General features: G+C 37.2%; 1 protein-coding gene across 7 annotated transcripts in view; it reads left to right on the top strand.

Moving 5' to 3' along the window:
• Positions 1 to 25,852, top strand: part of map3k15 (mitogen-activated protein kinase kinase kinase 15) — a 185,897-nt gene that overhangs the window by 37,503 nt on the left and 122,542 nt on the right. For all 7 annotated transcript variants that reach the window (XM_039745534.1, XM_039745533.1, XM_039745532.1 and 4 more), the window contains exons 2-3: positions 16,395 to 16,534; positions 21,329 to 21,352. In XM_039745534.1, coding sequence (XP_039601468.1) covers positions 16,395 to 16,534; positions 21,329 to 21,352 — 164 coding nt within the window. The remainder of the gene's footprint in view (positions 1 to 16,394; positions 16,535 to 21,328; positions 21,353 to 25,852) is intronic.

Raw genomic sequence — 25,852 nt, 5'->3', positions numbered from 1 at the left:
ACTAAAATGATTACAACATATTGTTGTCTTTTTAGTTAGCTCATAAAAGGTGTCATTTTGATTGACTTCTCATTACATCCATAATGGCTAACAGGGTACAACACCCTAGTACTTCAGTTAATTTTGAAATGTGTCATACAACCCAACCCACTGAATTAACTGACTAACAAAACTTGTGATATTATCAATCACACTTATTGACTCCAAATTGCCATCAGTACAAGTATCGAGTATTGCTGAAGCACCTTCTTCATTGGGTTGTATTTGCTCCTGCACTCATGTACTTTCTTACCAGACAAACTCCCTTTGTAAGCCATGAGTACTACAGTATGTCACCTGTTTCCACTGAGTTAACCCATTTAGGACACTAGCCCGTTCAAATGGTTCTTTGCTAAAGGTATCAGCTACCATAATTTTAGTCTCAGAAGAATACCTAATATTAAAATCATATGATGGCAATTTAACAACCATTTTACGCTCGACTTTAGGTTTTTTGAAATGTGTATAAATGGGTTATTATCAGTCAACACTGTAAATGGAATACCCTTTAACCAGTAACTAAACTTGTCACACACAGCTCATATCAAAGACATAAGCTCAAACTGATATGCAGGCTATTTAGATTAAAAAAAGTAAGTGTACTACTAGCAAAAGCATTCGGTCTTGCATTTTTTTTTTTTAACCTTCTAGCACCCAAGCTGGCACAGGCCCACGACCTTGACTAGAAGCATCTACAGAAAGTAAAATGAGTTTATTAAAATTAGGATCACATCATATCATTTGACACTAAAGCAGACTCAGGTTTATTAAATGCACTCTGATGACCCTACACTCTGAGTTCCAAAGATAATGCAAAAAGACAATTTACCCTCTGGGATTAATACAGTATACCGAATACCAAATATTCAGATGTCTAATCATCCGCAATCATTATTCTGGTAGTTACTGTTTTTCTGGCCTGTTTACCCCATTACTTTCTCTTTTGTCCAGAAATGAGATTAAATAAAGGTCTGATGATACCAAAATAACCTTAAAAATTGCCGATAGTACACAACCATTCTCAAAAATTATCAAATTCCCTTAGATTCCCCTCAAATATTTATTAAGTCAGCTTCTGTGATTTTTTTTTTACTGCTCCAACTTTGCCATGGTCTGTTGAAATACCACTTTCACATACTACATATCCTAGAAATTTAATGGACCTACGCATTCAAATAAATTTCCTTTGCGCTAATTTTAAGTTGTGTGCTTTGAGACAACTAACATCTCCAAACATTCTAAACCATCCAAAAACTTGAACATGATCTGTGCAGCAAAGCAAAGACAAAAAGTTTCGATCTCCAAAAATATGCGTCATCACCCTCAACCTCACTATTACAAACCCCCGAGGAATCTGTTATATGCATACAATCCAAGAAGTAACATAAAAGCTGGGTATTTCTTATCATCTTCATGAGCAACAACATTATTATAACCAAATGTCAAATCAAAAGTGCTAAATAAATCATTGCCACCCAAAGCAGCTAAAGCATCTGCTTGATAAGGTAAGGGATGTGTACCTTTTAAGGTGCGTGTATTAAGACATTGAAAGCCAGTACATAATCTCAAATCCCCATTCTTTTAGATAGATAGATAGATAGATAAGAACTTTATTTATCCCGAGGGAAATTCTTTTGTCATATACATGCTCAGTGCAACAAGAGGAATAAAGATAAGGTAATAAAGAGTTAAGAAGATCAGTAGTAATAGTGCAAACAGAATAACTAAATAAACAGAATAACAACATAACTCAACAAAATATCAAATAACTATAACTATAACTAATAGTTTGTATTATAACTATATAACTCCTTTTATGCAAAGCAACAAACAACTATAACAAAAAACTATAACAGATATAATAAATTACAGATTATTAGTGCAAGTGGTGCATGTGATGATGGGAAGGATCACCTACAGAATGAGGAAGAATTATACAGTCTTATTGCCACAGGTAGAAAAGATTTCCTGTGGCGTTCGGTTCTACACTTGGAGGCAATGAGTCTTTTGCTATGCGTGCTCCGATGACCCATCAAGGAGGCATGCATGGGGTGAGAGGGGTTGTCCATGATACCGAGAATCTTTTTCAGCATTCTCCTCTCAGACACCTCCGCCAGGTTCTCCAGTCTGACACCCAGAACAGAACCAGCCTTTTTAATCAGTTTGTTCAGCCTGTTGACCTCGGCTGTCTTTAGCCCACTGCCCCAACACACAGCTGCAAAAAACACCACACTCTCTACCACAGAGTGATAGAAAATAGTCAGCATCTTCCTACAGACATTGAAAGACCTGAGCCTCCTCAATAGGTAAAGTCGGCTCTGCCCTTTCTTGAAAACCGTGTTGGTGTTCTTGGACCAGTCCAGTTTACAGTCAATGTGTACCCCCAGGTACCTGTAGTCCTCAACCACCTCAACATCAGTTCCTCTGATGGTGACAGGGGTGGGAAAAGGAGCCTGTTTTCTAAAGTCCACAACCAGTTCCTTTGTCTTTGTGATGTTTATCTGTAAAAAATTTAGCTCACACCACTCCACAAAGCTGTCCACCACCCTCCTGTATTCATCCTCCTGTCCTTCCCTGATACAGGCCACAATGGCAGAGTCATCAGAGAATTTCTGCAGATGACATGACTGAGACCTGTACCTGAAGTCAGACGTATAGAGGGTGAAGAGGAAGGGTGATAGGACAGTTCCCTGCGGCGCCCCCGTGCTGCTCAGGATGTACTAGTATGGTAGAAGAAGCAAATTCACTATTTACCTACAAAACAACTTTTTTCTCTTTCATCTCATCCAACACTTCTTTTAACTTCCCTTCGTAATGTGCTGGGGATAATCTACTATAGCATGTGGTAATCTGAAGATCTTGTCTATCAATCGAATACAATGGACAAATCCAATTTGTGTCTTAAAAATACTTTTTCATACTCATCTATCTGATCAATTACCTGAGAGGCATGGAGAAAGCTGAGCACATGTGAGGTCAATGTCAAGATATGCAAACCATTCCAAACAGTTCTCAGTCACACACTGTGTTCACAAATCAAAAGATTTTAGTACAGTACCTGCAGGAACACCAAAATTATATTTTTGTGACCCTGAGCGTCTTTTTTCTTTCAAATATTCATCAATTTAGATAAAGGTTTACATTTGAATATTCTACTTAACTCATTATGTGGGCAATATTTTCCAAACATAATTTCCACCTCCAGAGTAGGATTGTCCATTTTCATTCTTTGTTACCTTAAGTATTCCTCAGCAATCTCATTAGCTTTATTTAATCGAATTCAATAAACAAATGGGTTCTCACCCTTCTTAGGAAATACAGTATGCTATAAAGGTCTGATTAGGATATAAAAGTCTTTACTAGAATATACATCACCAAAATGTTTTAAAATATTGAAAATAGGTCATGGAACTTTTGTTGTATCTATAGGTGGATTACTGCATAACACAACTTTAAGTATTTCACATGCTCTTCCCATTAATTTAGAGATTACTTCTTCAGCTTATCAAGAAACGGTACAACTATATTTCTTGAAATATGTTAACATAATATCTTCCCAATTATGAATGGATCATTGATACAAATCATCACCTTTAAAATGAGGTGTTTAATATCAGATTTAAGTACCAGGTTTATTTTAGAAAAATCCATCACATTAGAATTACCAGATGTACCACTGGCATTTGAACATGAGACAATACTTTCCCCAATTACATTGTCTTTAATGACATTGAATAATACGCCTAAAGGAATAGTATTACTGACTACAGAAATCATATCAGTGACAGTAGGTTCTAACACTGGTATATCGGTGTAATACATGAAATCTATAACATTCTGAGTTTTCCTTGGGTAAAAATAGTTTCAATGCTGCAAAGTGTAAACTCTCTTTTAAGGATAAATTTGCATGTAATATTCTCTTTCCTCTTCAGTCATTCTCACATTAGATGCGTCTGTTGTTTACGTTTATATATACTGTAGTTGCAAAACTATTACAATTTAGTTTAGAATAACTCTTCCTTATGGAGTAACTGCTACTGTAGCACTCCAGCTCTTGGCAATGGTAAAAATGTGACTCTTCAACTCCCGCTGCACCTTGAGTCCTGTAGTCTAAAGAACAGCTATATTTAGCTTTGCAATCTCAGCTACAGGTTCAAGCATTCTAGCATACTTTTTCTCATAATCAATTTTGTGATTTCTTTATTAAACTGATGCCATATCACTTCAAGTGGGAAATTTGATCTTAACATCAGATCAAGTATTTATTTGTATGTCCTATTTTTCAATGCACTCATCGAGTCTGACCTTTATTGATTCAAGAAGCATTATTTTTCCTTGCAACTTTGTCAAAGTGGATCTTAAATGTGTTGAAAAGTAATGTAAATTCGATCACACTGACAATTAGTAGTTGACCTCAGAAACCATTGATGATTAAAAAAAATCTGTATTTATTTGTAACAATGGATCACAATAGGTAATTTGTGATATAACATGATCAAAACTCCAGATGAACTCCCACCCCTTCACACAAATTATATGCATAAAGTTGATGAACTGAAAACACATAGATGAAAAAGGAGTTTATTTCTCAGTATAGTGAGTATATGCAGCACTGCTATACCCCCCTCATGAGGTGTGTGTGCACTTGTTGTGTCTCAAGCAAGTTTTTGTGCTTCAGTGCATAGCGTTTTTCAGTAGTGCACAAAGAGCTGAGTTAAGAAATCCGTGACAAACTGCAAAATGTCGCTTCACCTAGAAATCAATTGTTACATTTTATGTATTTATGTGAATATCTGGAAACCTCATTGGTGAATCCTTTGAAAATTGACATTAAATTACCTCATTTACTTTGTCTAATGCCCATTCCTCATGAAAGTTATTAGCTTAGATGAATAGATAGAACTTTATTTGTCCCCAGGGAAAAATTTGGTCTTATACAGAAGGTGCTATCACTATGACTATCTGACTATGAAGCAAGAAAATTAAAAAGAAAGGAAAATTCTGACTTGGCTGTCACAGTCACAGTGAGGCATTTTGCAGAAGTGTTTCTGTTGGTATAAAGAAGCTCCAGTAGCATTTCTTGACACACTTCTGTTGAATATTTTGTTGGCGGAAAGTATTCTCCTTAGGATGTCACAAAGAGGATCTGCAGCATTGTTCATAAGGGCATTTGTTTTTTTTATTTTGTTTTTTTTATTCTTTACTTTGCTACTAATTCAAGGGGGTCCAGAGTATGTCCTATAACTGAGCTTGCCCTTTTAATTAGCTTGTTGATTCAGTGGGTCTCTCTTGATGTGATGTTACCCACCTAGCACACAAAGTGTAGAAAATTGGCCATCACAGTGTTATAGAAGATGTGAAGAATGTCACTTCCCACAGTAAAGGAATGTAGTCTCCTAAGGAAAAAGATCCTGCTCTGCCATTTCTTATATATTTCCTTTGTGTTCCAACACCAATGCAACCTGTCACTGATGTGGACCTCCAAGCCCTTGTAGCAGTGCACCACCTCTACATCCACTCCCTGAATAATAACTAGACATAGAGGCTCTTTGGAGTGGAGAAAGTCAATAACCATTTCCTTGGTTTTGCTGATTTTAAGGTTGAGACAATTCTCTTTGAACCATGGCTGTGATATTTGGCAAAAGGACTTGCATTACATTAAAAATAGGTATATATTTACAGTGGTGTGAAAAACTATTTGCCCCCTTCCTGATTTCTTATTCTTTTGCATGTTTGTCACACAAAATGTTTCTGATCATCAAACACATTTAACCATTAGTCAAATATAACACAAGTAAACACAAAATGCAGTTTTTAAATGATGGTTTTATTATTTAGGGAGAAAAAAAATCCAAACCTACATGGCCCTGTGTGAAAAAGTAATTGCCCCCTGAACCTAATAACTGGTTGGGCCACCCTTAGCAGCAATAACTGCAATCAAGCATTTGCAATAACTTGCAATGAGTCTTTTACAGCGCTCTGGAGAAATTTTGGCCCACTCTTCTTTGCAGAATTGTTGTAATTCAGGTTTATTTGAGGGTTTTCTAGCATGAACCGCCTTTTTAAGGTTAAATGTGTTTGATGATCAGAAACATTTTGTGTGACAAACATGCAAAAGAATAAGAAATCAGGAAGGGGGCAAATAGTTTTTCACACCACTGTATATGCAAAGGTGGGTTCAATATTCTGGGCACTACTTGTAACATATGAACTTTTTAATATTTTATTACTGGTATTATAAATATTTTCACATTTTTCTCATGGTGTATCTAGAAAGCATGAAGTTCATATGACTGCTCCATAGTTGCATAAAAAATGATGAAAACTCAATTGTAATCTTCAAATGAATGTCCCACATTAAAACACACCTCATCACAAAACGTGATTATCTGAGAGAAAGTAGAATGGTGTACATTCCGGACTGCCTCCTTGTAATGCACATAGATGTTTAATTGCTTAAACATGATAAAGGCAATGATTAGTTATTTGTTCTTATCTTTTATAGCTATTAAAAAATGCAACTGCTCAACTTTGGATCAGGCATGCAGGGAGCCAGCCTAATACTGTACTTTGAAGTACAAATGCCAGTTGAGTGCTGTGGGTTAGAGCAGCTGGTCAGCACCTAACATACAGGGATAAGGTGAACTCATTTGTCAGCTGAGCTTAACATTTATTTTTTGTTATGCCATTCCCCTGTTCCCGGGTCCTCCCTGTGTGGAGTTTGCATGTTCTCCCCGTGTCTGCGTGGGTTTCCTGTGGGTACTCCGATTTTCTCCCACAGTCCAAAGACATGCAGATTAGGTGCATTGGCGATTCTAAATTGTCCCTAGTGTGTGCTTGGTGTGTGGGTGTGGGTGTGTGTGTGTGTGAGCGTCCTACGGTGGGCTGGTGCCCTGCCTGGGGTTTGTTTCCTGCCTTGCGCCCTGTGTTGGCTGGTATTGGCTCCAGCAAACCCTCGTGACACTATAGTTAGGATACAGCGGGTTGGATAATGGATGGATGGATGGATATTCCACTGTCTTTATAGACAAAGATATCCAACTTTCGCTTCTTGTAATGGATGTGTAACAGTTATAGTATAAAGCAGCAATTGGTCTGATGTCTCAGGTTTAAGCAGCAGAAGCCTGTCCATTATAAATACAGAGTGACACAGAAAAACGGGAACTTTTGAAATGCGTAGTGGCAGCCATGTACAGTTGGCAGCACTGCGGAACAGGGACCTTGAGCTGTAAACAATCTCGCCATTTAGTAATTTAGTAATCAATTACAAGGCAATCAATGGCAGCTGTGCGAGAATTGTTCAGTAACCGTGTCATCTCAAGATTCGGTGACATTCCCTGGCCCTCAAGATCACTGGATTTGTCCGTTTGTGATTTTTTCTTGTGGGGCTACCTTAAGAGTCGGGTCGACACGACTCGGCCAAGTACACTGAATGAATTGAAACTCTTAAAAGGCAAGTTGTAGTGGTTCAATTGCTGTCAATAAAATTTTTTTTGTTGGATTTCTTCTATTTTTATTGGGTTTTTCAAAAGTTCCCATTTTTCTGTGTCACCCTGTATTAGAATATATAGTATGCTAATGGTTAAATCTTGCCTTTTTTTAATCCATACTCTGTCTTGCTAGTTTTTAAATGCATTTCATAGATGGTGCACCCTATTTTTTGTATTATTATCTTTCTTGAGGATCAAATATTTGTGTCAGGATTTTATTTCTAGCTTTCACCTCAAGCTGTGGGGATGAACTGTGAAGGACTAATCAGGTTGTCTTCTTGATAGGTAGAAAATGCATCACAAAAATTTTCTAAATTCTGCATTTTTTTTAAGATTATTGTAGGCCAAATTTAAACCTTACAGCTGGGAATGATGAAATAAATTTATTCTTATGAAAGCACAATGTATGTTCCAGATACTTAAAATTGATCACAAACTCTGAATCTGCAATGCTTTGCACCATAGTAATGGTTGTTAAGCTCTGTAATAACATCAGCAATTTGTGATTCGTCATCTTTGGGGATGGGTTTTTATAAACCGAAATTTCTCTTCTATTTTATAAATTATTTTTGGCCTTGAGTGAGCATGATGAGATGTAAATAGAATGATATTGCACTGAATATTCTCTTTAATTGCAGACCAACTCCTGTCAGTGATAAGTGTAATAGCTGATAGTTGCTCATGATACCACTTTATTAGATAACAAATACTTCTTGATGGCAAGATGCAGCTGACCTTGGTTAAGAAGGTTTATAAAGCAAATGTTATGATTCAAAATTGAAGCAGCTGAAATATTACTATCAGAGAAAATGGGTGCTATGGTATGTGATATAAAAATGAAATTCCTTTGTGACTGTGTTTAGTAGGATTGCAAGAAAGAGAAAGTTTTTATAGTAGGAGGGTCCAATAAATGAAAACTATCTGGCAGACTTAAATCCATTCAGCATAATTGAAGAGGTATAGAACACATTTTGTGTTAGTGGAAGCGAAAAATGGATATATGGGTCGAGGGTCACATTAGCATCTATATTAATACACACTTGATAGTCCTGGAAGTCAAGAAGACTATAAACAAGACTGAAAGAATAGTTAAGTAGAACAGAAAGCAATCTTGATATCGCCCACATCTGATAAAAAAAATAACAAAACCACCTGATATCATCACCCAAGTCTAGAATAACGTGTTATCTCCAAGGATGTTCCAGGTTCAGTACTGGGATTAGCATTGTGTAATGTCATTTCACTTAAAGTGCTGTGTTAAAGCTACAACGGTGACAAAATAACCACAACAACAATACCCAAATAGTAAATGTACACTTGGCTTGCATTAAACAATTTTTGAATATTTAAATCCACAGTCAGGGTTTGTTAGGACACCCATTATAAAAGCTGGCAGAGATGAATATAGTAAATATAGTAAATTTCAGTATTACTGTTATCTTTCCCAGATGCTGTTGGAGGAGTTAACTTTCAACTCAATAAACATAGTTTGCATTATACCGTTTAGAGTGTAAATTTTCTGCATTATAAAGTTCCTCAGCTCCACTTTATCAGCCAAATTGATGGAAATGCCACTAACTAAATATCATGTCTCTTTTCTGTAAGAGATGAAATGGTAAAAGCCATTTTCACAGTGACTGCTTTGAAGATACGACTCAAATTGAGATTACTCTTTAGTTGGAGGCATTAGGATTTAGCTCAATGGTATTGAATGTCTGGGCTTGTGTGTATCCTGGATAAAAAAATAAGATCCAGGCCTTTAATGACATCTTGGCATGGCCATCAGCAGTGTGTCTGTCGACATCATCGTGAGGTTTATTTGACTTGGCAGAGACATTCCTGACTCTGGTGACTCTTCCTAGGAAGTCAGTAGACTGATAGGGAGAGCATGGGTGGGTAATAAGGTTGCTGGAATGGGGTGTGCGGTCTTAAAGTCCTGGTGCTTATTGTTTTGCTATATGGTTGAAAGACATGGAAGCTATCCAGTGACCTGAGATGAAGACTGGACTCATTTGGCACTGTGTCTCTTTGGAGAATCCTTGGGTACCTCTGGTTTGACTTTGTGTCAAATGAGTGGTTGCTCATGGAGTCCCGAATGAGGCACATTACCTGCATTGCTAGGGAGAGTCAGTTACAGCACTTTGGCCATGTGGCATTATTTTCTGAGGGTGATCGGCTCACAGGATCCTCACTGTTGAGGACCTATACAGCTGGATCAGACCAATGGGATGCCCTCATAACACCTGGCTGCTGCAGATAGATGGTCATATCTGAGGGGTGAGACTGGACCACATGTCTACCTGGAGAGTTGTCAACTGGAATCCTGAGCTGTTTCATCGTGTGGTGGGTATGGCAACACGCTGTACTAATGCATGCTGTCCAAGCTATGTTGTGAACGTGAAAGGAAAAAACATCCTTGAGGTTCCACTTGACCCAGAAGCCATGCTTAACAACATAGAGAATAATACATTCAAATTTGTCCCAATAAGGATTTTATTTATGTGTTATGTATGAAAGATTTTGTGTTAATGTTGGGGAGAATATATGTCACAGTGTGTCACTTTTCTTTAATGTGAAGCATTTTATGCTTTTTTTAAATGAAAATCAGAATAATGATTTATCCTTGAAATCAGTTGTGTATTCAGGCAGCTGAGAACAGACAATCCTAAAGAAATGTATGTTCCAGGTATCCCCAGATAGCCTATGTCTTCAGGTCAAATACAAATTAAATTGATTATTGATGGTGAATTATAATGTACTAGCTGTGTAAGTCCGTGCTGTAAAAGGCCCGGGGTCCTAGAAACTATTGAAACTGTCAGAAAAAAATTCAAATGTAGAGATGTCAAGTAATTGAAAGGAACTACTCTGGGCATCTCTCTCCTAGGAGGATTCATTTTGCTGGCATGCTGGCCCAGCTTGTGTTATTAGTGGCTAAGCGAGTTTTCTGTTTCCTTGTAGGAGGAGGCCTTACCCTGACTCCACCTCTCACTTCCGGGCTGGACAGACACACACACTTCCATGCATAGACATTTATGCCCACTTCATGGGTTTGAATGAATTAGCAGTAAGGATGATTTGGGTATTATAATAAACATACATAACCAATTTCCATGGCAAGTAATTTCTTAGCAAAGCTGTCATCTATAAATCATGCTGCAAAATATAGTACTATCTTTTTCCTCTGCCATTCTATGTAGTTGCAAGTTACAGTGATGAAATTCTTTGCTTAGCACTATTTAAAACTTAGTTATAAGTGTAGTTGATAACTGGTCTTGTTCTATCTTTGTACATACCATTTGTGTGATGTCTGCTGACTGCCAGTAAGCAGTTTTCTCTTGCTTACTACTAATATGGTAGGTGCTAGATGTTAACCTTGCAAGCAGCATACTTGTTTTGTTTGTGGTAATATACTGTACTTTAGAAGCACTGCTTTGGTGTTTTAGGATAGTATTGTACAACTTGCAGTGTACTTAGTTGCCTATTTGCAAAACAAGCTACAATTAACATGCTTCATTTTAACTGAAGGCATCTGTTCTACTTCTGGATTTGACACAATTCTCTATGTAACTTAACTGTTTTACTATGTTTGTTTCATTTAACAATATATCAGGTGTTGAAATGTAGTCAGGAAATTACATTCTTAGCACAAATGTCAATAACTGTGTAATCAATAATGTTATTTGTTTTAAACTTTTAATGTAAATTAATTGGCAAACAGCTAATCATTAATATCCCTATTTATCACCTGCCACAATAAAAGCATATTCCTTCTCCTTATACCCTAAGGGCATTTTTCAGCAGTATCCACCTGAGGGGGTAGTGTACCTCAAAATAACACCTTATTATTCAAAAATAAAGTCAGGACAGTCCGTTTTTCACTAACCTCTCAAATGTGATAGAATTTGTGTTTATGTCAAATTTTAAAATTCCTACAGTAACAGTTTCACATTTTTGTGTTGTTTTTTTCACCTCTGAGGTGTTCCCAGACATGTCAACCTACCTGTCTAAAGTTTCATGTTCATAACACAAATAAATAGTTACAGCATTTGACACCATGAGTGCACCTCCCCTCTGGGGAGAGGTTAAAACAATTTTATTACAAATAAAACCAGTGAATCATTTAAAAACTCTGAATCCCAGCCTCTAATACACTGTTACACCCAAGTACCCCCCAACCCCATCTACACATTTGCATGAAACTATTTACATTGTTTGCTCCAGCTTCAAAAAGTGTATTTTTTTTCATTATTCACACCTTCAGCAGTGTCTCATTATGTCCATATATGGACATCTATGTGTTGTTGGAGATGTGACAGTTGCTGCCATCCAATGAAATAAGGTTTGCAAGTGTGTGACCTACTGAATCAGAGTCCATGACTCTGAAATGTTAGGTGTATTTGCTAAAGGTTGCCTTGCGACTTATCGTATTTGGAGGATATCTCATGATTGATACTTCGTACAATAATATGATTGGACTTTTATTGTTTTGATCAGGAGAATCTATTGGTCAGGACTCTTTGATTGATGCATAACACTTTATATTTATATATTACTACGATTTTTTTCAAATTATTTGTGACAGTTTCTGAAACACCACACTTATTATTTCATTCCAGATTAAAATTTAACCGTAAAAAGTTTGATTACTAGGAATGTGACAGCTGTCGCTTGCAAATGAGGTGGTATTTGTGTCGGTGTGTGTAATACTTCATCTGTATGATATAGCAAAAGATTTTTAAATGACCGCTTGGCCTGGTACCAGGCTGTTCAGGGTGTACGGGTACTACAGATGCTCTTTTATTTTAGGTAAGTTGGTTGTTGGTCTCCCTTTTTCCATTAGTGTTGCTACATTTTTTGTTTGACTATTCAAACTGTTTTTTTCAAGCAATCCAAATCTAGTAAGAGTGTTTAAGAGATATCTATACTGAATGTACCTGGCATGCACAAAATTAATTGAAGAACAAATTGCCCACCATGAGAACCAACAACAGGCTGATTACTGCACTATTTAAAATTGTTTTTTGTGATCAAATTTTTATTAGAGTAAATTAATTACCTAATGAATCATGATTATATACAAGTGAAATAAAAAACAATAATATAAAAAGAAAGAAGGTGACTGATTGAAACCTGTGTGTCAAAAAGGAGAGGCCAGCAGACTACAGCATGACCATAAAAGAAAATGCAACAAGATGGATGTGCTCCCATTGTCACCAATCACCAGACAGTCCAAAAGATTGGTAAATGGGAGCCATTTCCCTGTATCATGCCTAGATCCTTTGATGATCCTCTATGCTGAGAGTTCATGACGGAACAGGTTAGAGAAAACATTTTCCCAGAATCAACAGAAAAAGAAAAAAGAACTTTCAGGTGAGAAGCCAAGGCAAGCTTGGTGATGAAAGTAGCCAGGAAAAATAATGTCTGCTGGATTGGATTAAGAAAGATATGTAGAAAAATCCAGAAGAAGTAAATTGTGGGGTAAACTTTGTGCAGATTGGATTGATGAGAAAGAAATTGAGCCAAAAATTAAGTAGAGAGTGAGAGAAGGGTACTTCCAAAATATAGAAAGCTTTTGGAACATTAGGGAGCAGAAATGACAAAATGGACCAGTGGATAAATCCACTGCAATCTATTTACAAGGGATTGGGGGGTCCAAGAAGACAGAATGATATTGTTAAAAATGTTAAGTTGATGGGGGATGGGTGATCCAATTGCCAAACTGAATGAAAAGGCAGTGGCCTTTGGTTATTGTACATTTCAGTTATATTCACACATTATATATATATATATATATGTATATACAGTATGTATGTGTGTGTACAGTATATGTACATACATATACTATACACTGAATTCCCAAAACTATGTCGCCATCCCTCCAGATTATTAAGTCCAGGTGTTTCAGCTGAATACATTATTAACAGAAACATAAATTTAAGCACATAGAGATTCTATCTCCTTTGAGAAACATTGGGAGTAAACTAGAAGGCACTGAAGAGCTCAGTAACTTTAATGTGGCACTATCACCTATCCTCTGTTGCATCACAACAGAGTTTCACACTGCCTATGGAAGCAACATCAGCACAAGAACTGTGCATTGGGTGCTGCATAAAATGGGTTTCCATGGCCAAGTAGCCACACAAAAGCATAAGATTATTATGAGCAATGGCAAGAGGTGGCTGGAGTGATGTTAAACATGCCACCATTAACCTCTGAGCAGTAGAAACATGTTCTCTGGCAGTCTGATGGAGGAATCTGGATTTAGCAAGTGCCAGAAGAACTCTACTTTCCCGACTGCATAGTATTGTAAAGTTTGGTAAAGGAGAGATAATGGTCTAGTGCTGTCTTACAGGGTTTGGGCTAAGTCCCTTGGTTCCAATGAATGGTACTGTAAATGCTACATCATTTTGTGTTTCCAACTTTGGCAGTAGTTTGTGAAAGGCCCTTTACTGTTCCAGTTGGAGATTGGTTGAGATTGTAATTGGGAGGAAATGCAGGCAGTTCATCCAGAATGGTGAAGTCTTCATCAGAGTCCTTATTAAGTTGGATTTTAAAATGTTCAGTCCACTTCATCAGAATGGTGTTCTGGTCCTTCAAGATTATTAGACCATCTGCTGTTTTCAGAGGAGTGATGCTACGATTTATTGGGTTGTAAATACTTCTGACAGCATTATAAAAATTTATGAATGTCATTTCTGTTGGCAGGTTGTTTGAATTTCCTGTGCTCTCTGTACTTCTTGCTGTACTTTCTGCCATTGCTGCCTGATGGTACTGGATATGGGGTTATGTAAAGTTGCCCGATGTGCTTTATGCATCTTTAGCTGGTCATGGATAGTCTCTGGGTTGTCATCAAACCAGTCTTGATGGTTCTTCTTCTTAGAGCCAATGGTTTGGGTTTCTGATTCATAGAGAGCTCAGCTGATGTAAACCCACTATTGGTCCATGTTGTTCAAGGAAGACTCGATTTTTCCTATTTTCTCTGCTAGGGTGCAGTGTAACTTGTTTCTTACATTAATGTTTGCCAGGTGACTGCAATCTAGTCACCATCAATTGGGCCCTTGCCTCCACAAAGAGGGGTACACTTTCATTTGTGTCTTGGTCATAATCGTATGGTGATCTGTCTAACATTCTGCACTTCTTGTAGCACGGGTGATGGAACATCTCTGATGTCACTACGTCTCAATAATCAATCAGATGCCAGTGTTTGAAGTGAGGGTGCATCCATGATGTCTTATATTTGGTTTTCTGTTGAAAGATGGTGTTGGTTAGTTCATGCTCAGAGTAGAGAGTAAGTAGTCTCGTACCATTTGCAATAGCCTGGCCAATACCATGTCGGCCAAGCACTCAACTCCATATCTTGTTATTCTGTTCCACTTGGGCATTAAAATCCCCAAGCAAGAAGATCTTGTCACTCTTGGGATCCAGTGCAGGGCCTCATATAATGAGTACTAAAGGCAATTCTTGGCCTCACTGTCAGATGACAAGGTTGGTGCATAAGCCTTGAAACGTGTGGTGAAGAGGGACATTAGTCTTTCACTTATTTCAGCAGGTGTTTCAGTGAACCTTGGCAGTAGTGTATTCTTAATGGCAATTCCCAGTCCATGCAGGTGTTGTCCATCTGTGGGGTAACCTTTCCAGGAGAAGGTGTAACCCATCCCTTCCTCTGTTAAAGAACTTGCATCCATAAGCCTTGTCTCTCTTAAAGGAGAAACATTGACGCTAAAACGACTTTGCTTGGCTGCAACTAGGGCTGTTCTCCTATGGGTTCTGTTAGAACCACCATATGAGTCCAGGAGAGTCCTTATGTTCCATATTGTCAATTTTAGATCATACAACTTATTATTTTTATTTTAACTGCAGTGGTGGAATGACCTGACAGGTGTGGTAACCTATCCAGGCATGAGTTGAGTGGGCAGTTTTTAGGCCACCTTTTCTAAGCCCCTCCTCAATTGGGGTAAGCAGTGCACTCCCTAAATAGGGCTGCTCAGTCACACAGGGTCTCCTAAAAAAAGCTACCACTCAATCCCAGCTGTTAGCAACAAAATACCCTGTGTCTCTGACGTCCAGTGTTGTAATTAGGAATACCCAGTCCATTCGTACCTGCTCCTATCTCTGGACACCCCATCGCCATCAGACTTCAACCAGAATTAGTTCCAGGTATTATTCACCGTGGTCAGAGGTGCATATCTGCACAAAGCAGTTTTTAAAGTACTGTAGGGGGGCGCACAATCCCCAATAACAGTATCTTCTCCAAACATTTCGTAAGTCAACCACTGTCCCAACTATGGGTAAATAGTCCCATTGCCTTGTGGGTTGGTCTATTTAGGTTAAGGGAGCACACTATGACAGAAAAGTAGTGTGTTAGCAGCACATAATAGGCAGGGCTTAACAGACCCAGCACTCTGTAGCCTCCTGCAGCCAAGATATGTGTATACATACATACATATAACATACATACGCACACATACTCACACTTTTCTTAAATCTTACATAATAAACAGGTATGTTTGTATTCATGTGAAGGTTTCTCAGGTTTTATGGTCTCTGTCAAGAGATTTTTATGATTATTGTCCCTTCTTTTTTTATCAGTATCTGTCCATATACATATTTCTTTTTAGTATCAAGGTTGGTAGTAGCTTTATTACATCTCTTGAAATTTCTTCAGTTTTCCAGCTGGAGAAAATAGTGCTGTTCTTGTTTTTACATTAAAGTGTGAAATCATCAATCCATCTTCTGAACCTGAAATATCCAATAAATAAATATGTATTATAATTCTTTATGACCCTTAATGTTTTTCTGCAGGCTTTGAGGATATATACATAAATATATAAAATTTTATGTATTTATTTTTTTTTATCTTTTCAGATATTGCTGTGGTGGACATGAGTGATGTGTTCAGGCAGCCATCACTGTTTTATCACCTTGGAGTGCGAGAAAGTTTTGACATGGCAAATAATGTCATCCTTTACCATGACACTGACCCTGACACTTCTCAGTCACTTAAGGTCAGTTTTTCTTTCTCTCACCTGCCATGATTTACAAATACTGCCATGATCTATTTTACTAAGCACCTGCTGACCATTCATAACGATGGATGTTACAGATTTAGGCACATTGTGACATGGCGTGCCCTTTACTGTAATGCTAGATCATCCTTCGCATATATAGCATTGCAGCCTTTTGTTCACAGTGTAAAAAATCTTTATTCCTGTAATATGTGTACAGAATTCACAATGCAACAACAACTTGTTGACATTGCTGAATTTGGCTATCCTGTATACTTTCATTTGAACCATTTCATCTTTTCTTGGGCAGCAGGTTACTAGTTCTCAACATCATTTGATCATACAGTATTTTGGTTGAAAAAATGAATTATATAATCAAATATCTGGCTGTATTAAACTGATAAAAATTTCTGGAAAGCAGAATTGAGTTTTAAAGTAGTAAGTGCATTTTATCAGCATGAATTACTGTGGATTGCCTTGTATTCAGCTATAAAATCTCTCTGCTGGCATGAGCACCAGCCTGTGTCACGAAGCCTCGACAAATAATTCAAAATGCAGCGGCACATCTGGTGTTCAACCAGCCAAGGCAGTAACATGTCACTCCTCTCTTCAGATCACTACGCTGGCTTCCTGTAGTGGTAAATGTTAAGTTCTAATCCTTGATGCCTATAGAGTAGCTAGTGGGTCTGCACCTACATATATGGAGACAATTGTGAGGCCCTATGCTCATTCTCGGTGACTCAGATCTTCTGATGAACTGCTTCTTTTCATGTATAGCATGAAGCAAGCTATCCACCTCCATTCAAAACTCTTGACTACCTCAATGTGTTCAAGAAGCATTAGAAGTGTCTTTGGTTTGGTGAATTTCTGTCTGACTGATATCAGATGCTAGGTAAAACTGGGAATTGTAACTAGCTTTTGTTTTGAGCTCTTCACTTGTGAAAATCAATTTTGTACCCTTGTCCTATAACACTTGTTCCCAGCAGTCACTAGATGCCATAAGATGCCTTATACTTGTTTAAGTACTACATCATAAGGAACACACCAAGGAAAGCTACTTTAGGCTTTTCAAGGTATCCTACAAATGTATTTATATGGGACATATCAACAGCAACAACACACCATTGGTAGTCTGTCATTTGTAATGGTTTCACTTTTTGACTAGTTGTATGGTCTTGAATAATAATAATACATTTTGTTTGTATAGCACATTTCCCATCCTTCATCCATCCTTTTCCTGATCTCTCATTGATTATGTTTGTGGTGCAGAGAACAGGAACTCATTCCTGACATCGAGCATAAAAATTCAGATCCTTTTGATCCTTTAGATATTTTTTAGATTGCAAAATTTATATTTTTCATTGTTTCAAGCTAAGTTTTGTTTTTATTGTGAAGACGAGCAGGGTTCAAAGAATGTATAAAAATAACTTTTTAAAAAATGTTTAAACTAAACATAGTCAGAACTTTAAAAATGGGAAAACTTTGTTCCTTAGCTGTACAATTCCCCATTAAGTGGTTTTAAATGTGCACAGTAAAAAAAGTAAATGAGGCAAGAATAGATAACATGCTTCATCATGAACACCAACATTTGGTAATTTTTGCTAGCAAGCTCTTAACTTGGTAGCTTGTGTGTAGATACCAAGCCTTAACAGTGTCAAGCTGTTATGGTAGTGTATAGTATTATGTTTGTAAGTTTCGTTTAGAGGAAGTGTGTCAAACACCAAGCCTGTGTGGCACACTTCTGGCTCTTGGGCCTTTTTAAAGCAGCCAACTTCATCGATATGCAAAATGTGTTACAAGCAATATTATTATAATCGTTTAGTTTTCTAAAAGAGAAATGTAGATTGTACCTGTTCATAATTTAGGCTGATCACATTTGCGCCTCTAGTGTCTAGTTATGTTTTTCTACACAGTACAGTGCACCACTGCTACTAACTAACCTTTAGTTAGAAAGGAAACAGGTTACTCGTAATGATTCAACAAGAAAAAATGAAATGAAGGTGACATGCCACACTGCAATAAAGAACATTATTATGAAGGAGACAGTAGCTTAACTTCAGACGCGCTACTGCCGCCACTGCATTCCCTGATCAATATATCAGTGCTGATTAGCATTTCATGTCTTACTTGACTGCTGCCACCAAACTACATGATTATTTTGTCTTTTCAGGTGACTTGATTATTTTATGTAGATGTAGCACTTGATCTTCCACTCATTTTAATTGTGATTGCTGTTTGTTTTTGAGCAATTCCAGTGTTTACTTGTATACACCTTTTATTTATGTGCTCAAGTGCTATTCAGTTGTGACACATTAATGAACATATAAACAGATGTACTTTGCTTTAGCTACAAATTTTAGCCTCTCATTTAACTTTATTTATTTTTACTCGATGGTGATCTCAGTCCTGTGGCTTCTGGTAGCTGTCCTAATCTGCTGCATCATTCAAGGAAAAAAAGCTCTCTCTCTCTCTCTCTCTCTCTCTCTCTCTCTCTCTCTCTCTCTCTCTCTCTCTCTCTCTCTCTCTATATATATATATATATATATATATATATATATATATATATATATATATATATATATATACTGTATATATATATATATATATATATATATACTGTATATATATATATATATATATATATACAGAGAGAGATAGACAGATGCAGTATATATGTGCTGCACTTAACTATGTATGCTTACATACTACTTTATCATTTATTGTCACATTTATCAGAGAACAATTAAATTAATAATATGTAACAAAGTTTAAAGTAAAGCAAAGAAGTTTAGGCTATAGTTAGTTCAATGGCTAAATGAAATGATAAAAAGAAAAGGAACAATATTAGTCAAAATTCAACTAAAGTTGTTTCACTGGCATGATTTGAAATGCTGTACTATTAGAATACTAGACTATGAGCATACTGTACTAGAGTGACATATAGTCAAGGATGATTAGTAAAATATAAACATTTAAATTTGCATTATATGGATTATTTTACTTTCTATGTCTAAAATTCATTTTAGTTTAGGTTAGTTTATTCAATAACAAATTTTCAATCCCAAACCCAGAGCACTATAATTTTAAATCCATCCATCCATTTTCTTTCTTGCTTACCCACCTCAGGATTGCATGGAGCCTGTACCTATCCTGGCAGCACTGGTTGCAAGGGAAGAAACGCCCTTGAGTAACGATCCAGTCTTTTGCAGGGCATACTCATACACATGTCCACACTTACAGTGGACCAGTTTAGAGTCCCCAGTAAACTTAACTTGTATCTCTTTTGTAGGAGGGCATCCAGAGTACCAGAAGAATAACCCATGCAGGCATGGGAAGAAAGGTTAACCTCCACACTGGCAGTGTTCAGGCTGAGATTGCTCCACAGGACACTAAAGCTGTACGATGGCAAAGATAACAACTGCATTTGTGTGCCCTCCTTATAGTTCTAGGTAAAATACCTGGAGAACAGAATTTAACCAAAAGCAAAAACACAAAGCTGATCACAACCCTAAAATACCATTTAATATGTACATAATTATATATATCTATAAAAATTAATTTTACCTTGTGTTCTTTAATTCATCTACATAAGAGAAGTAAAGATGGAAACAAAATTCCATTCAACACTGGTTACAAATAACCTTGGCCAGGTGGACATCTGGTGCCACTCTGAAGATCCCATGATTCGTATATGTATATACCATGTCAATTTGTCAAATGATTTGTTTTATAATCAAAAATTACATTTTTCTCTCAATTTTGTGAATAACTGCAAACTCACATTTAGTGTGCTATATTTAATATATTATTGATAAAGTAAATCCAGCAGAATTCTTTCTACATACTCCAGGACACCAGTGAAAATTAAGGGAAAGTGCTTTTAGGACTGAAGCCAGGAAGCACTTAAAGAGTTGTGAAAATCCGGATCAAACTATTGATGTGTGTGGTTGAAACGGAAACCTTGAAGACCTTTAGGACATCTTACCTATTAGATAAACAAACAAGCTTGACCCAACATTCTCCTCTTGTTTGTCAATTTTTTATGTTGTTATATTCTGAGCTAATTTGTATTTTTCCGTAACCTATATATGTATTGAGTGTTCTAGGGAATGTATTGGTTAATTCATGTGGTGCAATACAATTTTCAGTTTATGACCTGGTTAGTGATATTTTTATTCTGTCACAGTAATGCAGGATGGGATCATGACAATAATTAGTAGAAACAAATGTACAATTGCTAGAGATCTGACATACCTGTATAAAGTGTTAATAATAATATGTTGATTATTATAATAATTTTTAAGGTTTTATTTAGTTTCATATTTAGTTGCTTTTATAGTTTATAATTTAGAGAATTTTATGCAAGCCTCATTTTAAAAGAATGCCTTTTTGTCAGGCTAAATCTATAGTGCATGTTTTAGATAACAAAATGTTGTAGTATCACAGCACATTCACTCACTTTCTTTCTGATAGTAATAAATTAATCAAATTTTGCTGATCATAAAATGCATTTTAAAGACTTCCTGACATATTTGTCATTTAAGTTGTGATTTTCTGACTCGCACGCTACCTTCTAAAAATAACTCAATTCATAAATTACATTCTGAGAGGATTTTTTTTGTTTTGTTTTTATAGTCCCTACAAATTAGGTTATTCACTCTGGTGATGTGTGCATGCTGCAGGTGTTTAAGTGTTTTGGTGTTCTGGTCACTTCTGTTACTCTTAAATAAGTTTAGGAGCACAGACAATAATGGTCCACAAATGACACTAATATCCTTTTTCTTTTCTTTTCAGGATATGGTCTCTCAGAAAAACACAGTAAGTATTAAATTGGATTATCTAAAATTAGTTTTGAGAAAGTGTGGCTTTAGGCATTTATGTAAGTGCTTTATCTTAAATCAGTGTGCTGCTTTTGATAGTGGTGCTATATGCAGATAACATTTCACAAAAGCAAAGAAAAATGTTTCTTTGCATTGACCAAGTGTCATATTATTTTTTTTAATTAATGCATGAATATGGAGATTTTTTTTAAGGGAAGAAAACAACCTTAACTGGCAATATCATGAAATTTTCTAATTTGAAATTTTATTGTAGTTTTGCAAAATTAATATTGTGTAAGTGATGACAGGCTTCTTGATGTTATATTTATTTTTAAAATGTGTAATTCTTGCTTAAAATACAATGCATTCAGAAGGTATTCAGACTTTCAATTTTTCACATTTTATAATGTTGCAGTGTTGTGCTAAGATTATTTGAATTAATTGTTCTCTCATCAGTGAACACTCAATACCCCCAATGACAATGTAAAAAAAACAAGATTTTAGAATATTATTACAAATTTACTAAAAATAAAAAACTGAAATATTAAATTAGATTTATTTCTTTGTCACATGCATTATTGTACAATACAATTGCAGTTAAATGTCATTGTGGCAAACCTGATCACAGAGCAACCATAACTAGAGTTTGAAAATTGAAGATTAAAAAAATGAGGATGAAATGAAGGCAAATATAATAGGTATGAGTGTAAATTAGTATACAAGTTAAGTTTCAGTATAGATTCAGTGTAAAGTGGCATAATTAGCATAATTTTAAATATCATATAACAGCACAGATGCAATATTAAATGTCAATGATAAGAATGAATGATTAAGCAAAGTTGTATGGCATGAAGTAAAAAACTACAGAGACATTCACATGAATGCGGTCACTGAAAAAGTTTATGGCTTGAGTGAAATGTGTCTGCAATTACCTGTTTTGCCCCGGTCCTGCATTAGTACATAATCCTAATCATAATCATAATCGTCCTGTAAGCTTGGCTATGTTGAGTTGATAATCCATTCAGAACAACATATTGCTTTATGCAGGGCTTTGCACTCTATGATTAGTCCAGGTCAGGTCCTCAGAAATACGCACACCAAGATACCTATAGCTGCTGACTCCCTCCATCGGAGACCCATAGATCCTACATGGGGAATAGTTCCTCTGTTGCTTCTGCCTGAAATCCGCAGTCATCTTTGGTTTTGGAGACAGTAAGTTCCAAATTTTTACATTGACACCAAGAAGACAATGCCCCCACCATATCCAGGTAGTCAAATTCACCTAATTAGAGATGAAGCATACCACCACCATGTCATCTGCAAATTTCATGATGGTGTTGGAACTGTGCTCAGATGAACTGTTGTGATGCGAGACACATCCTTAAGGAGCACCAATGTTGAGAATGAGGGTGTTGATTGGGACACCACCAACTCTCACCCTCTGTGGTCTGCTAGTCAAGATCTAGTCATAGCAGGAGAGACTCAGTCCCAGTTCCCGAAGTTTGGTTGCCAGCCTGCAGGGAACTATATTGTTAATGGCTGAAATATAGTCAATGAACAACTTCTTTGCATAGTTCCTGTTAGCATGGTTCAAATAAGAGAGCGTGTGTGGAGTGGAGGATGTAAGCGATGGCATCATCTGTACCCTGTTAGATCTATATGCAAACTGAAAGGGACCTAGCGAGTGGAGAAGAGCTGAACAAATGAAGTTCTTGATAAGATTCTCAAAATACTTAAGCACCGGTAAGTTCAGTGTTACAGGGTGTTGGTTGTATAAGTAAGTTGGATTGTTTTTCTTGGGCAAACGGACAATATTAGAACCTTTGATGCATGTAGAAACAACCTACTGGGCCAATGACAGATTGAAAATAGAGGTGAACATTGGGGTGAGCTGGTCAGCACAGGTCTTTAGGACTATCATGTCCTACAGCCATCTAGTCCTGCAGCCTTCCTGCTCTTCACCCATTTCAGAGTTCTCCTTATGTCGTGAAAACTGTAAATAGGCTTTGTCATATCGCTTATGCAAGCACTGATGCTACCAGTGCAGTTAACTCTGGTAGTATTATATTCAAAGCGAATTTACAATGTATTTAAGCAATTTTCCTGTGAAAGATCAGCATTACTCAAGATGTAGGATCTGCTGTACCTCTGTAATTGGAAATTGTTTGCACACCCTGCTACATGCTTGTAGAGTACTGATTATATAAATGAACTTCCACATTGTTCTTATACCACCTCTTGGCTATCTTAACTGCATGTCATAGATTGTAGGAGATTGACTTAAATTGAGTCATGTCACCAGTTAAAATCACTTTGTTTTAGGACATGCATTCAGTGCCTTGCAATCATATGTATTAACCCATGGCTTTTGGTTAGGGAAGATCCCAATAGAAACATTGGAAGCAATATCTATATGGCCATGAAGCATTTTCCCAGTTCATCCAGCATGTCCTGTAGCATACTCTCTGATTGGGCAGACTTGTGACTGGGTGAATGGGGAGGGGTGTTGACAGGGTGGCAGGACATCCAGTGTGATCCTTTGTTTCTATTTTGACATCGTCAGATTTATCAAAACCCAACAAGGATATTGATTTATAAGCTTTCTTGAATGGAGTATGATTGTACAAAAAAAGTACAGTACATGGTACTTTTGTCCCTGGTTTGATATGTGATATGTTGTTTAAAGTTAAATGACTTATTTGATAACAAGAGCAGCATCTGGATCTTGAACGAGGTGTTTATTGATCAGATTGTGCAAAGCAGATACAGTAGCATCTCTGCCCATATTAGAGGAATATAAATGGTGTAAGTGATGACCAAGGTGAACTCACACAGCAGGTAGAACAGCTGGGACAAGATCAAGAAGAGTTCCAGGTTAGATGAGCAGGCGCATAAAAGGACAATAATATTCCTTGGATCAGTGGTTGTTCGTCATGAAACATACCCCGCCAACTATGGATTAGCCGGACTCTTTCATTCTGTCCTTTTGAAAAACAGTGAAGAACTGTGCAGGCTGCACAGCGTGATCTGGGACCAGGAGGGTAAGCAGTGACTTGGTGTAACAAAAGACAGTACAGTCTCTCATTTCCTGCTGGATTTAAATCTTGTTTCTAATTTTCTCCAAGTTGTTTTCCAAAGAGTGTACTTTGATGAGAAGAATACTAGGCAGTGGTGGTAAGTGCGCTTGGGTATGTAGTCTGTTCTGAATCTCTGCTTGTTTTCCACAGTGTGTCTTCCTGTCACTCCTGAGCTTCTCGCTCCCTTTATTTCCTTTGGAGTTCTCATTACCGACATGGAGAATCTCCTCAGGTTATGAGGAAAAGTTTGGAAAAATATCAGAAAAAGCATAAGAATGTTCTGATATTATATTCAAAAGTTCGCTATGGTAATAAGTAGTTTAAATTGTAGGTTATAGGAGGAAAATAATACAATAAAACTAGATAACAAAAACAATGCATACATGTACAGAGCATTAATGAAAGCATCTAGCTTTGGCTGCCTAATCTTTATCCCATTTATACAAGTATCCAGACCCTTTATCAGTACTTAGTTGAAGACCCTTGGCAGCAATTACAGCCTGGATTCATCTTGAGTATAGCATGAAAAGCTTCACACAGTTAGATGTGAGTATTTTCCTGCATTCATCTCTTCAGAACCTCTCAAGTCCTTTTAGATTGGATGGAGACCATCAGTGGACAGCTATTTTGGTGTCTCCACTACTGAATAAAATTTATTACAAACCACATGGGGTAAGTAAAAATCATCACTTTTGGGTGGAATTTGTTTTTTAAAACATCACTGCATGGTCAGCTGTGAACACCAGGCAGGTGCGCCGTCTCCCAAAACAGACGGTACAACAGGCACAGACACAAGTGCAGCAACACAAACGTTTATTCTCAAGGGAAGAAACGCTTTCCCTTTGTTCCCCACCACCAATGCACAGTACACAGCACAGTATTAAGCACAGTTCAATACAATAAAGCACTTTGCTTCTCTCTGTCTCTTCTGCCTCCACTCCTCCCTCCAGCTTTGTCCTCTTCTTCCCGACTCTGGCTCTCCAAATGTAGTGAGGCGGCCCCATTTTACACAGCACCTGGAAGTGCCCCAGGTGTCCCCTGATCACCTTCTAGGCATACTTCTGTGTGTGGCAGCAGCACTGCAAAAGAGATCTCAGCCATTCCCCATGCACCCCCTGGCAGGGGCCATGGGCCCCAGCAAGGTTGAGCTTCCATGCTTCAAACCCATGGCACCATAGTAAGCCAGGGCTCTGCCCTCTGTCGTCCCAGGGGAGATCCTGCCCCATGTAATCTCTTTCCCCAGTCCTTCTGTTATGAAGGTGTCTGAGCCAGGTAAGAGTCCAGGCCATACATTACACAGCATAAATACAAAGTTCAAACTCCTCACCTGTTGGTCATATTGGAAATCATTCTGTTGGTGACAATGTTACTGTTTCAAATAGATTATGTAGTGATAATTTTGTTTTTGCTGAAATCCTTCA

This window comes from Polypterus senegalus, chromosome 2 (genome assembly GCF_016835505.1).
Source record: "Polypterus senegalus isolate Bchr_013 chromosome 2, ASM1683550v1, whole genome shotgun sequence".
NCBI classification, from domain to species: Eukaryota; Metazoa; Chordata; class Cladistia; order Polypteriformes; family Polypteridae; genus Polypterus; species Polypterus senegalus.
Note: the sequence above shows the minus strand (reverse complement) of the source record. Positions and strands in the feature narration are given on the sequence as shown.